Here is a 12914-nt window from a genome sequence, read left to right on the forward strand (position 1 = left end):
TTATTTATTTTATAGTTTTTTCCTTTCTTTGCTCTTTATTTTACTTTTCTTTTAATTATTCAATTCAAAAAAATTATATTTTTGTATAATATAAATGCATTTCTTTTATCTACTTTATTTGTGTTTTTTTATTTTTCTTTTAGTTTTTAAGTTTAAACTCCATAACGTAAATCTATTAAACTTCATTTTTTTATAATATCATTAATTCTATGACTTTAAGTTTTCATATTCATAACCTCCAACTACTAAATTATAAAATTTAAGATATTTTTTGATATCTCTCTATTTTTAATGAAAAAATAAATTCACAAGCTTTTATTTCATGAAATTTCAACTCAAGATTATTCTTTATATTTCACTGTTCTTTGTAGTATTATTATATTATCAAATTCATGCTTTAACTTGACATGATGAAAAACACTTTTGAATGTTGATTAGTTTGTCAAACAGGGTGTCAGACAAGAAGTCAAAAAAGTGGGCATTGATTTTGTATTCTTATTTTTATCTATTGTCTTATGATAAGGTTCCAAGGAAGATGTGTGTGTCTTTATTCTCCATGCAACGTCTTTAGTTTGAATTCTTATAACTTTTTATTATTGCAAGTATGTATTTTTGCTTAGATGCAAATTAGTTATTGTAACTTTGTGTGTAATAATACCAACTTCTAACAAAGGTTAAAATAAAATTATTGCACAGAGAACTATTTATATTTTTTTCTTTAAAGATTTCTCAATTTTGTTTATATAAGCTCATTATTTTTTATTTCATGAAACCCCTACTTGAAATTATCTTTTTTATTTCATATTTGAAATAGTGTTTTCCTTAATTTTTCTTAAAGTCTTTCTCAGATAACTATTAAAACATAAATTAAAGAGCAAAAGAGGCACCTATACATTTCTTATTTCAAGTTAAATAACAAACATTGAAGAAGAATATTAACTACTACAAAAACTACACTACATCATATTTTTACTTCAATTTGCTGGATTTTCATTTCATGAAAAGTTTATTTTTAAAATATAGAAAGTGTAATTCAATTTTATTTTGTTATGTACTCTTCAGTTCCATGATATTCACCTTTTTGTAGTATGTCAATTTCTTTTTTAGTTTGGGGGGGAGCTATAAAGTAGATACTTTTACTTAATTAACTTTAATATATATCTTGAAGAAAATATAGTTCTTTGATCCTGTTTTTTGGTTATATAAATTTCTTTTGATTGAATAAGGGTAAGATTGAAAAAAAACATCAGTGAAGTCTTCATAATTATGTAAAACACGATTGGAAACAAAATAAAAATAAAATAAAAACTTTATTTTGAAATAAAGGGAGTATGTAATGTAAGAAAGTGATAAAAAGTATTGAAAAAGTTAAAATAAGTTCTTTATAAGTTGTGTTCTAAACTCTATTTCAATTATCATATAATCACCGGTTGATTTAATCTCTTTAAAAAGTGCACAAAATGATCGATTTTTTTTTTTATTTTATGTTCTAAACTCTACTTTTTAAATCTGTATACATCATAATTTCCGACATATAAATACAATTATATTCACATACCTTTTCTTCCTTTATGTAATAGTATATTTTATTTGTTAGAAATTAGTTCAATGTGAATAATAAAATGAATTCAAATTTAAATTTTTATCTATTTAATTGAATTTGAACTAAAAACTCTTTTATATTCAAATAATATGAAAAAGTTAATTTATATTTTTGATATAATATTTTATGACCGCGCGTAGCGTGACTGAGTTACCTAATTAATAATAAAATCAGATTATATTAAAATGACAATTTTTTTTTGAAAAATTGAAATATTATTAATTCGGAATGAAAGTATTATATATATATTAAATAATATATATATATTTTATTATATTACATTTAAAAAGAATTAAGAATATTAGAGATTTAATTCATGACCTTATATAAAAAATAATATGTTGATTACAAAATAATAAAAATAATAATAAAATAATGAAAAAGTGAAATAAAGAGTGTGAAATGAAGGATTTACTCTCCAAATAATAGAGAATGGAGAGTAAAATAAAGTGGGATTGGAGATGTTCTTAAAACTAGTTGCAACAAATAGACGTACCTAACAGTCAACTCTTTGACATAACGAAAATATTTTCAAAAGGATAATGCTAAATGACTGGAAAATTTGGCCAGAATCCGGTCAGAAACTTAAAAAGTGTGTGATATTTTTTTAATTTTAAAATAAACTAATTTTATTTATTTTTAATTAAAATGTATTAAAGTTAAAAATATAAAAATATTCAAAAATATAAAATAACATAAGTAAAATACCATTCTGAGCAAAAAGATTTTTCCTTTCCAAAATATTTAATCTAGAACAGAGTAATTAATAGATAGGACGACGACAGGTAGAGCTTTGATAAACCATGACAATGAAAGTGCATGGAGAGTACAATCAATAGTCATCATTTTGTGTGGAATTCAATGCACAAATAAAGACCAGCAGGAAGCTTCTTCCAACTTGTTCATAGATTACTGTTAGATTTCATACTTAGCTTGTAAGCTCAAGCTACATTAATGGCGGAAGCATTTTGAGAGAAGATAGAAGAGAGAAATTTATTTCATATCAAACTAAAACTATAAAGGCACATACAAGTATTTATAGTGTGATTTAACTGATCATCACAGCTGGACACTTTAGCATTATAGTTAGTTACTAGTCTAACCAACTTTCTACTTCCACTAACTACAGCTAACAACTAATTAACATTTAAGTGTCATCTTAACTAACTAGCTTCAATAATTACACTACTAGTGATGGATGCCTTTTTGGATTTAATCCCAATTCATCCAGACTAGTCATCACAAGGAAAAAATGCCCGTCTTCAGTGGACTCACACGGAAAACACTTTCTTCCTCTGTCTCTGCAGAAAGGCGGAAGAAAGAGCATGATTGTTATTTAAAGAATGGAAGTGCGGTACTTGAGGAGCTTCTTGCTTTATGCGACGGAAATTGCAGAATTCCCATCCGTTTGAGATCCACAATGCAATAAAACACTCTAAATGCAGAATAAACCTTTCCGATGTGTATATTACAGGCTCGCTGGACAACCGTCTCGTTTTAGTTAGGTTCAATAGATGTCGATTAAACAATATCCACCGAGATATAGCAGTTACTGCTTAGATGAGTCATCTGAAGAATGTGCTGAGACTTGTCGGTTGCTGTCTAGAATTTGAACAACCAGTTATGGTGTATCAATATGTTGAAGGTATATCTCTTTTCGATCTACTTTTCAAAAAGGGTAATCTTAGTAGAAAATCGTCATTATCTTGGGGAAATCGATTACGGATTGCCAATGAGATTGCTTCTGCAATAGTTTTTCTGCATACCGAATTTACTACGCCCATTATCCACAAAGATTTGAAGCCTCACAATGTGATAGTAGATCAGAAGAGCGGTATTGCCAAAATTGTAGACTTCTCATTCTCCATATCACTGCCTCCAGGAGAATTGGAGGTACAAGAGGATTGGATGTATGGAACATATAGGTATATGGCTCCAGAACATGTCATATCGGGTATTATTACTCAAAAAATTGATGTCTACAGCTTTGGGGTTCTTCTCTTTCAGCTATTAACCGGGAAGGCAGAGCCAGATATTTTTATGGATAGAGTGGATTCTACAAATTCAAAAGAGAGAATAGATTTTGAAGACGACGCTAAATCCAATACTGAAGAGGGAAATACTGTGGATAGAGTGGATTCTAAAGAGACGGTATATTTTAAATTTGTTGATGGTTATACTAAAAAGGGTAATATAATGGATTTAGCGGATCCTATCATTTTAGAAGAGCATGGAATTGAGATTCAACAACAAGTGAAAGACTTCTCCGATCTTGTTAAAAAATGCACAGCTTTGAAGGGAGATGATAGACCATACATGATTCATGTCGCAAGGGAATTATGTCGAATTGAAAAGTGTTTTCGTGCCCTAGCTCTTGGTCAAAATTAAATGTTTAGAGGTATTCGTATTAGGTTCCAATTTCAAGGAAATTCAATTTGTTTGTACCCTCATGTTTATGTTAAACAAAAAAGAGCAATGAAATTGCCAATTTGATCTTTACTTTGCTCTATTTGGTTTGACTGCTCCTTAGTTTTTTCTATTTACAAAATGAAATAGGACCGTGTTAGTTTTGTATTTGTCACTTGAAGCAACACATTCCTGATGCATAAGTTGCATAAACGCTGAAGAGAAAACAATCGACCACATTTTTAGCACAAGTCAACTAGCCAAGAAGGTATATATGGAACTTCTTTTCAGGTTCCATGCCATACCTTTCTCTTAGATTGCTAATTATGAAATGGTCGCTAAAAAACACATTCTAATTGTTATACCCCATTTTAACCGGGTCAAAATAGTGTACAACATTTTGGAGATTTCTAAAGTTAATAACTAAGTCAAGAAGTCGCCACCTAATTATTACGGTGAATTAGGACACCTAAATTGATTAAAGTTATTTTCTAAAGTTAACTTCATTTTAAGGTCTACTAAACTTAAGATTCTAGGTAAGGGTTCAATTAATCTAAAGGGAAGGAGTTAGGCATCCTTTAAGATCCATTAAAAATGATTAACCGACCGAACTTAAATTTATTAATTAGGCTAAGTGAAAGAGGTAAGAAACAAGTTGAAATGCTAAGTGAATGAATATATATTATCATTTAAGTAACTAAAGTATGAATATTAAAAGTAAAATAACGTTATTGGGACAGAAAATGATGGACTAATCTAAAATATAAAAAAATAATAATAAACAATCTGTTAGTTAGGCTTAAAAGAATATAAGTGGGTTACCTCTTTTGTTTTTATATAAAAATCTGAAGGTAACTATTTTTATTCAAAATGGTTTGATCTTGTGTGATAAAATTGTGAACCTAATCATATTGATTTTAAACTGTCATCTAGAAGTAAATTACTAAGGCATTCAAGCAAAGACCCACTTTGTGCACATTCCTGAAACATCACAACAAACCAAACAAATAAGCAAACATAACGGTAAGCAATAGACTAAACAACTAATTAGCTACAATGTGTCATTTTATCTGGACACGTCTCTGAAAATAGAGAATAGGGAAAGGTGAATTGGTATAGTGTCAAAGAAATGTATATGATCGATTCCATGTGAGGGATATGCAAGCTCCATGTTGTAGCGGTGTCGTTGAGTTTCAAAACGAGACTCGCCGGCTCAAGTTTTCATGCCAAATAAACATGAGAAAAAGAGTTAGATGAGGAAAACTGGTTCTTGGTACTATATAAAAAATAATAGTTAATCGAAAGTTATATTAATAACTCTAACAACATGTTGTATTCTCATCTAAACCAAACTAAATATTTCACGTACTTAACACAAATTAAGTATATACAAAGCATGCTCCATAAATATATGTTTAAATGCTGTTATTATATCAAAAATTATAGTCCAAGACCTTTAGTTATGGTAAGTGCACCTTCTCTGCATATTAACATATCTTATTCAAACCAAAGTAGATGAAGGAGAAGAAGAAAACATGTAAGTAAAAAAAAGGGAATGAATTTTACCTCTTGTGGAGCAGTGAAGCTGGGGCGTCGGTCAAGGATCCCAAACTCACTATATCACCAAAAAAAAAAACGAGCAAAGATGAACAATCTTTGTGAAGGCTAAACTTGTATGAAAGTGTTAGATGCTAGACCACTGTAAGTTCTTGCTTTATAGTGTTATTGTGAGTTTTTCGATCTTATATGGTGGTGTTACACTACTAGTGATGGATGCCTTTTTGGATTTAATCCCAATTCATCCAGACTAGTCATCACAAGGAAAAAATGCCCGTCTTCAGTGGACTCACACGGAAAACACTTTCTTCCTCTGTCTCTGCAGAAAGGCGGAAGAAAGAGCATGATTGTTATTTAAAGAATGGAAGTGCGGTACTTGAGGAGCTTCTTGCTTTATGCGACGGAAATTGCAGAATTCCCATCCGTTTGAGATCCACAATGCAATAAAACACTCTAAATGCAGAATAAACCTTTCCGATGTGTATATTACAGGCTCGCTGGACAACCGTCTCGTTTTAGTTAGGTTCAATAGATGTCGATTAAACAATATCCACCGAGATATAGCAGTTACTGCTTAGATGAGTCATCTGAAGAATGTGCTGAGACTTGTCGGTTGCTGTCTAGAATTTGAACAACCAGTTATGGTGTACGAATATGTCGAAGGTATTTCTGTTAGTTATCTACTTTTCAGAAAAGGTAATCATGATGATGATCAAACTAGAAAATTGTTATTATCTTGGGGAAATAGATTACAAATTGCCAATGAGGTCGCTTCTGCAATCGTCTTTCTCCATACCGAATTTACAACGCCCATCATCTTCAAAGATCTGAACCCATCTAATGTGATAATAGATCAGAATAGCGGTGTTGGCAAAATATTGGACTTCTCATTATCCATATCTTTGCCTCCAGGAAAATTGGAAGTAGTAAAAGATATTATCTCCAGAAATGGATGTTTAGCTCCGGAATATGCGATCTCGGGTATTGTTACTCAAAAAGCAGATGTCTATAGCTTCGGAGTTGTTCTACTTCAGCTACTAACTGGAGAGAAAATGAGTACTCTAAATATAGAGGATCCTGAGTATATATAATGTATCATGCAGATTCAGATTTTAAGATGGTAGGCATCGAAGAGATCCATGTAATGGACATAGCAGATTCAGCCACTTTTGAAGAGCATGGAAATGAGATTCGACAACAATTGTTGGGATCTTGTTAAGAAATGCACAAAGTCAAAGAGAGAAGAGAGACCTTACATGATTGAAATTGCAAAGGAATTACGCCGAATTCACAACTGCTTCTGTGCCCTCACTCTTGGCTAGAATCAGTTACATAAGAAATAATTAAGCTCGGCTTTATTTTTTTTTATGCATTCTCTGTTTGGGATATTTGAATTCACACAAAGTTAAAATCAATTTATTTTTTAATGGGTCTTCTAATTGGGTTTGGGTCATGTGCACTAGAATAGGTGGGTAGGAGAAAAATAAATGGGTTAAGATTTAATTTATCCAATAAAATAATGACATGTAATAATAATAATAATAATAATAATTTTTTAAAAAGTGGCTGTTAGTTTTAAGGGTAGAAATGAACTAAAAAAGGTGGATTGAGGATATTTTTAGTCCAATAGATGGATGAAGGGTATTTTTAGACCTTTTCAAATAGTCCAATGGTATTTTTAGCCCTTTTCCGTTTATTTTTTCATTGAATTAAAGTTTGATCAATAATATTTTTTTTTTAAGAATATCTTTGTGATAGTGTATTATGTGATTTTATAAATTTGTGCTTATTTGGTAAGATTCTATATAGAATTGGGACAATTTTAATATTTTTACAGCTTATGAAATTTTTATATTTATGAGAAACATACCACATAAGAAGTTCAAATTATGTTGGAACAAAATTTGAACCTCATCTTATGATTTCATATAATAATTTCATATCACCAAACATGCCTTTAGAACCACAGAATAAGTGTAAACTCTTTAACATAAACCAAAATATTTAATCTAGAACAGAGTAATTTATTGATCGGACGGCGACATTAGGTAGAACTTATCAAACAATGGCAATGAAAGTGCATGGAAATTCAGAAGAGAGTCCAATCAATCGCCATCATTTTGTGTGGAATTCAATGCACAAATTACGACCAGCAGGAAGCTTCTAACCTCTTCATAGATTACACTACTAGTGATGATGTGAATTGTGATGCCTAATTGGATTTAATCCCAATTCATGGAGACTAGTCAGTCACTTCTAAATTAGAGATGCCTTTCTTCAGGGGACTCACAAAGAAAAAACTTTTTCCCTCTGCCTCTGCTGAACAGCGGAAGAAAGAGTATGATTGTTATTTACAGAATGGAAGTTGCGTGCTTGAGGAGTTTCTTGCTTTATGCGACGGAAATTGCAGAATTCCCATCCGTTACTTTACTGCCATAGAGATCGACAGGGCAATAAAACACACTAAAAGCAAAATGGAGCTTTCCAATGTGTATATGGTTACGGGCTCGCTAGACAACCGCCTCGTTTTAGTTAGGTTCAACAATTGTGAGTTCAACAATATCCACCGAGATATAGCGATTACTGCTCAAATGAGTCATCTCAAGAATGTGTTAAGACTTGTCGGTTGCTGTCTAGAATTTGAAGAGCCAGTTATGGTGTATGAATATGTTGAAGGTATATCTCTCAGCGATCTACTTTTCAAAAAGGGTAATATTAATAGAAAATCGTCACTATCTTGGGGAAATCGATTACGGATTTCCAATAACGTTGCTTCTGCAATCGTTTTTTTGCATACCGAATTTACTACGCCCATTATCCACAGAGATTTGAAGCCTCACAATGTGATAATAGATGAGAAGAGCGGTGTTGCCAAAATAGTAGACTTCTCATTGTCCATATCACTGCCTCCGGGAGAATTGGAGGTACAAGATCGAGTGTGTGGAACAATCTGGTATATAGCTCCAGAACATATCCACCAGGGTATTATTACTCAAAAAACTGATGTCTACAACTTTGGGATTCTTCTCTTTCAGCTATTAACCGGAAAGGAAGTGTGCGGTAGTGTGGGATCCGATGATGATGTTATGGATAGAGCGGATTCTAAAAATTCAAAAGAGACAACAGATTTCGAAGAAGATAACTCTATGCATAGGATGGATTCTGCAATTCCAGAAGAAATAATAGATTTTGAAAATCTTCCACCCAACCTCGTCGATCACTATATTAAAGAGTGTAATATAATGGATCCTACCATTTTCAAAGAGCATGGAATTGAGATTCAACAACAATTGAAAGACTGCTTGAATCTTTCTAGGAAATGCACAGCTGACAAGGGAGAAGATAGACCATACATGATTCATGTCGCAAGGGAATTGTGTCGTATTGAGAAGGGTTTCCCTCTTGATCAAAATTAAATGTTCATTTTAATTCTTTAAAGTATTCATATTAGGTTCCAATTTCAAGGGAATTCAGTTTGTTTGTACCCTCGTATTTATGTTGAACAAAAAAAGAGATTTGCAGACAACGAAATTGCCAATTTGACCTTTATTTTGCTCTATTTGGATTGATTACTCCTTAATTTTTTCAGTTTACAGAAAAATCATGTTAGTATTTGTCATCTAACAAATTTTAGTCATTGAATTTAGACTATGGATGCCACTACTTGTAATTTATTCTTCGTCTTTACCATTTTCCATTTTAGCCAGCGTGAGTCATTTCAGTGCTTAATTAAGAAGCCATGTATACAAATGATAAAGGTTCCTGTCTCGCACATTAAAACAATTGACCCTGTTTGAGATTACTGTATTAAAGAGGGTAATGTAATGGATATAGCGGATCCTATCTTTTTGAAAGAACATGGAATTGAGATTCGACAACAATTGGAAGACTACTTGGATCTTGTTAAGAGATGCACAACATCAAAGGAAGAAGATATAGACTATACATAATTCATGTTGCAATGGAATTACGCTGAATTGATAAGTGTTTCCGTGCCTTCACCGTTGGTCATGACTCATGAGAATTAGATGTTTAGTTTACACGATGATAGAAAGAAAGAAACAAAAGAGCACTACTTCGTCTAAAACAGTTCTAGTATGGCCATTTTATGTTGGACAATGACAGATATCCGCAGACAAATGAAATTGCCAATCCAATTTTTTTGACTTGGTAGTTGGGAAAGGTCACTAATGCAGCAGCTGGGAATACCAAAACCTCTCCACACATTCAGGGAGCAGAACAGGGTGGCGGACATACTGGCTAAGATGGGCAAGACAATGCAAGCCAACAGCGGGAGGATGCAGATTTTGGAAGCCCCGCCACATTAAGCCCTCAAAGCATGGGAAGCTGACAAGAATGGGGTTTATTTTGATAGAATGGTAGTAGTAACTAGTCCCAATCAGACTACGGGGAGCATCCCTATTTCAAATTCTGTAATGAACAATGAAGTCCGTAGGCTTCTCATTTAAGCTTTATAAATGTAAATATATCTAATTCTACCCAAAAGAAGCATCACTAAATGCTACTAGTATTTTCTTTGTGCCTCTGTTATATAGTTGGGTCATGGAACATAGGGATTTTGACAGGAAAGTTCATTGTGTTAGTGAAGATTATAAACAAAAGAAAGATCAACATAGCTTGTGTGCAGAAGATCAAATGAGTGGGTATTAAGGCTAGAGATGTAGATCAATTCAGAGGCGTATCCAGGATTTTGAGATGATGGTGTACTGTTATAAAAAGGTTGATCTATGATATAAATTTGTTCGGTTCAACATTTAAAATTTTACTACTAAAAATCGTTAAAATTTTAAAATTATAGGTCTAAAATTAATTCTTATATATATATATATATATATATCAATTACCACTTAAGTAGAAGTGTTATCAATTTTAGTAAGAAAAATAATACAAGATAAATATAAAATTCAAATTTCTAACCTTCGCGGAGAGAGGTGCACCCAGTCATAATCGCATTATGTGATACTTCAAGTGTGGATTCACACATCTATATTTCAATATTTTTTTTAAAATATAACACTACTATATATGATCTCGGGAGGGGACCATGGGTTTACGTGAACCCGGTGACCCCTCCTTAGATACGCCTCTGGATCAATTTAAATTGTGGTACTCAAGAGGCTCGACGACCCTAGAACCAACTATTCGACTTAAGGAACCAAGTTCCTTATACAGAGGTGGACCCACTCCTCTAGGTGGGTGTGCATGTGCATCTATATTGAGAAACTGATAGAAATTAGGATATATTTGACAGTGCATCCATGAAAAACATAGGAGTGTCATTGTGTTAATTTTATTGTTTTTATTTTAAGTTTATTTTAGAGCTCATATTTGAGCTAAGATAATATTGGTGCACCCAAAGTCTTCAAATCATGGGTTCGCCCTCTTAAAACGAAAGCAAACAAAAAGGTAAATAAACACAAGATTTATCATGGAAAACCTCCTAGCTCAAGGGAGTAAAACCATGACCTACGGAAGGTAGATTTCAACAACCTCACTAACTTCAACAAGCGATTTCAGATTATAACTCTATAATTTAAGGGACTAACTCTAGTATATCAATTCAACAGTTGACTCTAACCATTTGCTAACAACTCTCAGAAAAGATAAATTCTTATCTTGTTACTAGTCCCATTGCGTACACTTTAACCACCTCCAAGATAACAAGTTGGAGCTAAAGTTTCAATTTTGGTACTAAATGCTAAACTTCGGAGGAAGTGAAATGAGTAGAGACCAAAAACAGAGTGTTCATGGAGAAGAAGGGGAAGGGAGCAAGAAGGACTAGTGAGGAGGGACGAATTATCCGGCATGAGCGGATCTAGAATTTTTCATATAGGTTCGAAAAATAAAAGTATAAATGTATAAATAAGCCAACAAACATAATTCCAAGGTAGTAGTATATGTTAGGATTTGAGACTTTTAGAGAAGAAAATAAGGTTCAGCAGCAGAAACTTTTATTCATATTCAGCTTTTGAAAGCATACACACATATATCTACATAAGCTTTTCCAAAGTTAGTAGAGGACCATACATATCCAACCACTATTGACTTTCTTACAAAACATATTCCATAAAACAAGGACTACCTTTCCTTTACATACTTAACATAATATTTAAGAAAATAACAATTAAACAAAAGACATCTTGAAATATCTCATTTTCTAACACTCCTCCTTGAGATTTTTCTTGGATACTCCCAACTTAGCCCTTAGAACTTCAAATTTCCCCTTAGGAAGAGCCTTGGTCATGATGTCTGCAATCTGCTGATCTGAGCTGCAATGAACAAGCTGAACTTCGCCATCCTTCTCTGCTTGCCTAATAGCGTGAAACTTCACATTTATATGCTTGCTACGACCATGTTGCACTGGATTTTTGGCCATAGATATTGCTGACTTGTTGTCAACCTTAATGACAGTAGCTTCAATGTCATTTTGCTCCAGATCACGTAGAATCTTTCTTAACCATAAAGCCTGATTAGTTGCACCAGCAGCTGCGATGTATTCTGCTTCTGCAGAAGATTGAGCTACCACCTCTTGCTTCTTTGAATTCCATGAGAACATGCCTGAACCAAGTGTAAAAGCATATCCAGAAGTGCTTTTCATATCATCAACGCTTCCTGCCCAATCACTATCTGAATAACCCATCAGTTGCCCTTGCTCTTCCCTTTTAAACCAAATACCATAATCAGCAGTTCCTTTGATATATCTCAACGTTCGTTTAGCAACACCAAGATGAACTTGACTTGGAGCTTGCATAAACCTCGACAGTAAACTTGCCGCGAACATGAGATCGGGTCTTGTTGCTGTCAAATACAGCAAACTACCAATCAGACTTCTATAAACTGTTGGATCTGCCCTGTCACCTCCTTCAAACTTCGAAATTTTTTCATTGTGAACCAGTGGAGTCGGTACAGACTTGCACCTCTCCATCTTGAACCTTTTAAGAATATCCCATGCATATTTTCTCTGAGAAATAAAGATTCCAGCAGTAGCTTGATGAATCTCCATTCCCAGAAAGTAACTCATTTCACCCAAATCTGACATTTCAAACTTGGTCTCCATTTCTTGCATGAACTGATTCACCATTGCTTTATTGCTTCCTGTTACCAGAAGATCATCAACATAGAGTGACACCACAAACACATCTCCTCCTTTAGCCTTCTTCACATATAAAGTGGCTTCATTTTCACTTCTCTTGAAGCCACAATGAATGAGATGATCATCAATCTTACTGTACCATGCTCGAGGAGCCTGCTTTAATCCATACAATGCCTTATGAAGTCGGTAGACTTTATCCTCCATTCCTGCAACTTGAAAGCCTTCTGGTTGATC

General features: G+C 33.0%; 3 protein-coding genes across 3 annotated transcripts in view; all 3 read left to right on the forward strand.

The window, feature by feature from the left end:
- Positions 1-3163: 3163 nt before the first annotated feature.
- On the forward strand, positions 3164-3991 carry LOC107059041 (putative wall-associated receptor kinase-like 16). The gene has a single exon (XM_015305432.1). It carries the CDS (start codon positions 3164-3166, stop codon positions 3989-3991), a length of 828 nt encoding a protein of 275 aa, XP_015160918.1.
- Positions 3992-6144: 2153 nt separating this feature from the next.
- LOC102599700 (non-functional pseudokinase ZED1-like) lies at positions 6145-6785 on the forward strand. The gene is made up of 2 exons (XM_006367407.2): positions 6145-6622; positions 6670-6785. The coding sequence occupies exons 1-2, from the start codon at positions 6145-6147 to the stop codon at positions 6783-6785; spliced, it is 594 nt and encodes a 197-aa protein (XP_006367469.2).
- A 1005-nt stretch (positions 6786-7790) lies between these two features.
- The window catches only part of LOC102595760 (inactive serine/threonine-protein kinase At1g67470-like), a 9273-nt gene continuing 4149 nt past the window's right edge, over positions 7791-12914 (forward strand). The window contains exon 1 of the mRNA XM_006367395.2: positions 7791-8242. Coding sequence (XP_006367457.1) covers positions 7834-8242 — 409 coding nt within the window. The 5' untranslated portion in view covers positions 7791-7833. The remainder of the gene's footprint in view (positions 8243-12914) is intronic.

The sequence above is a fragment of the Solanum tuberosum genome, unplaced genomic scaffold (genome assembly GCF_000226075.1).
Source record: "Solanum tuberosum cultivar DM 1-3 516 R44 unplaced genomic scaffold, SolTub_3.0 scf00726, whole genome shotgun sequence".
NCBI classification, from domain to species: domain Eukaryota; kingdom Viridiplantae; phylum Streptophyta; class Magnoliopsida; order Solanales; family Solanaceae; genus Solanum; species Solanum tuberosum.

Bases quoted from the DNA above. Each gene is read 5' to 3' on its own strand.
- LOC107059041 (XM_015305432.1), top strand. From the start codon at position 3,164: ATGAGTCATCTGAAGAATGTGCTGAGACTTGTCGGTTGCTGTCTAGAA.
- LOC102599700 (XM_006367407.2), top strand. From the start codon at position 6,145: ATGAGTCATCTGAAGAATGTGCTGAGACTTGTCGGTTGCTGTCTAGAA. The intron at 6,623-6,669 runs GTACTCTAAATA...TGTATCATGCAG, and splicing joins ACTAACTGGAGAGAAAATGA to ATTCAGATTTTAAGATGGTA.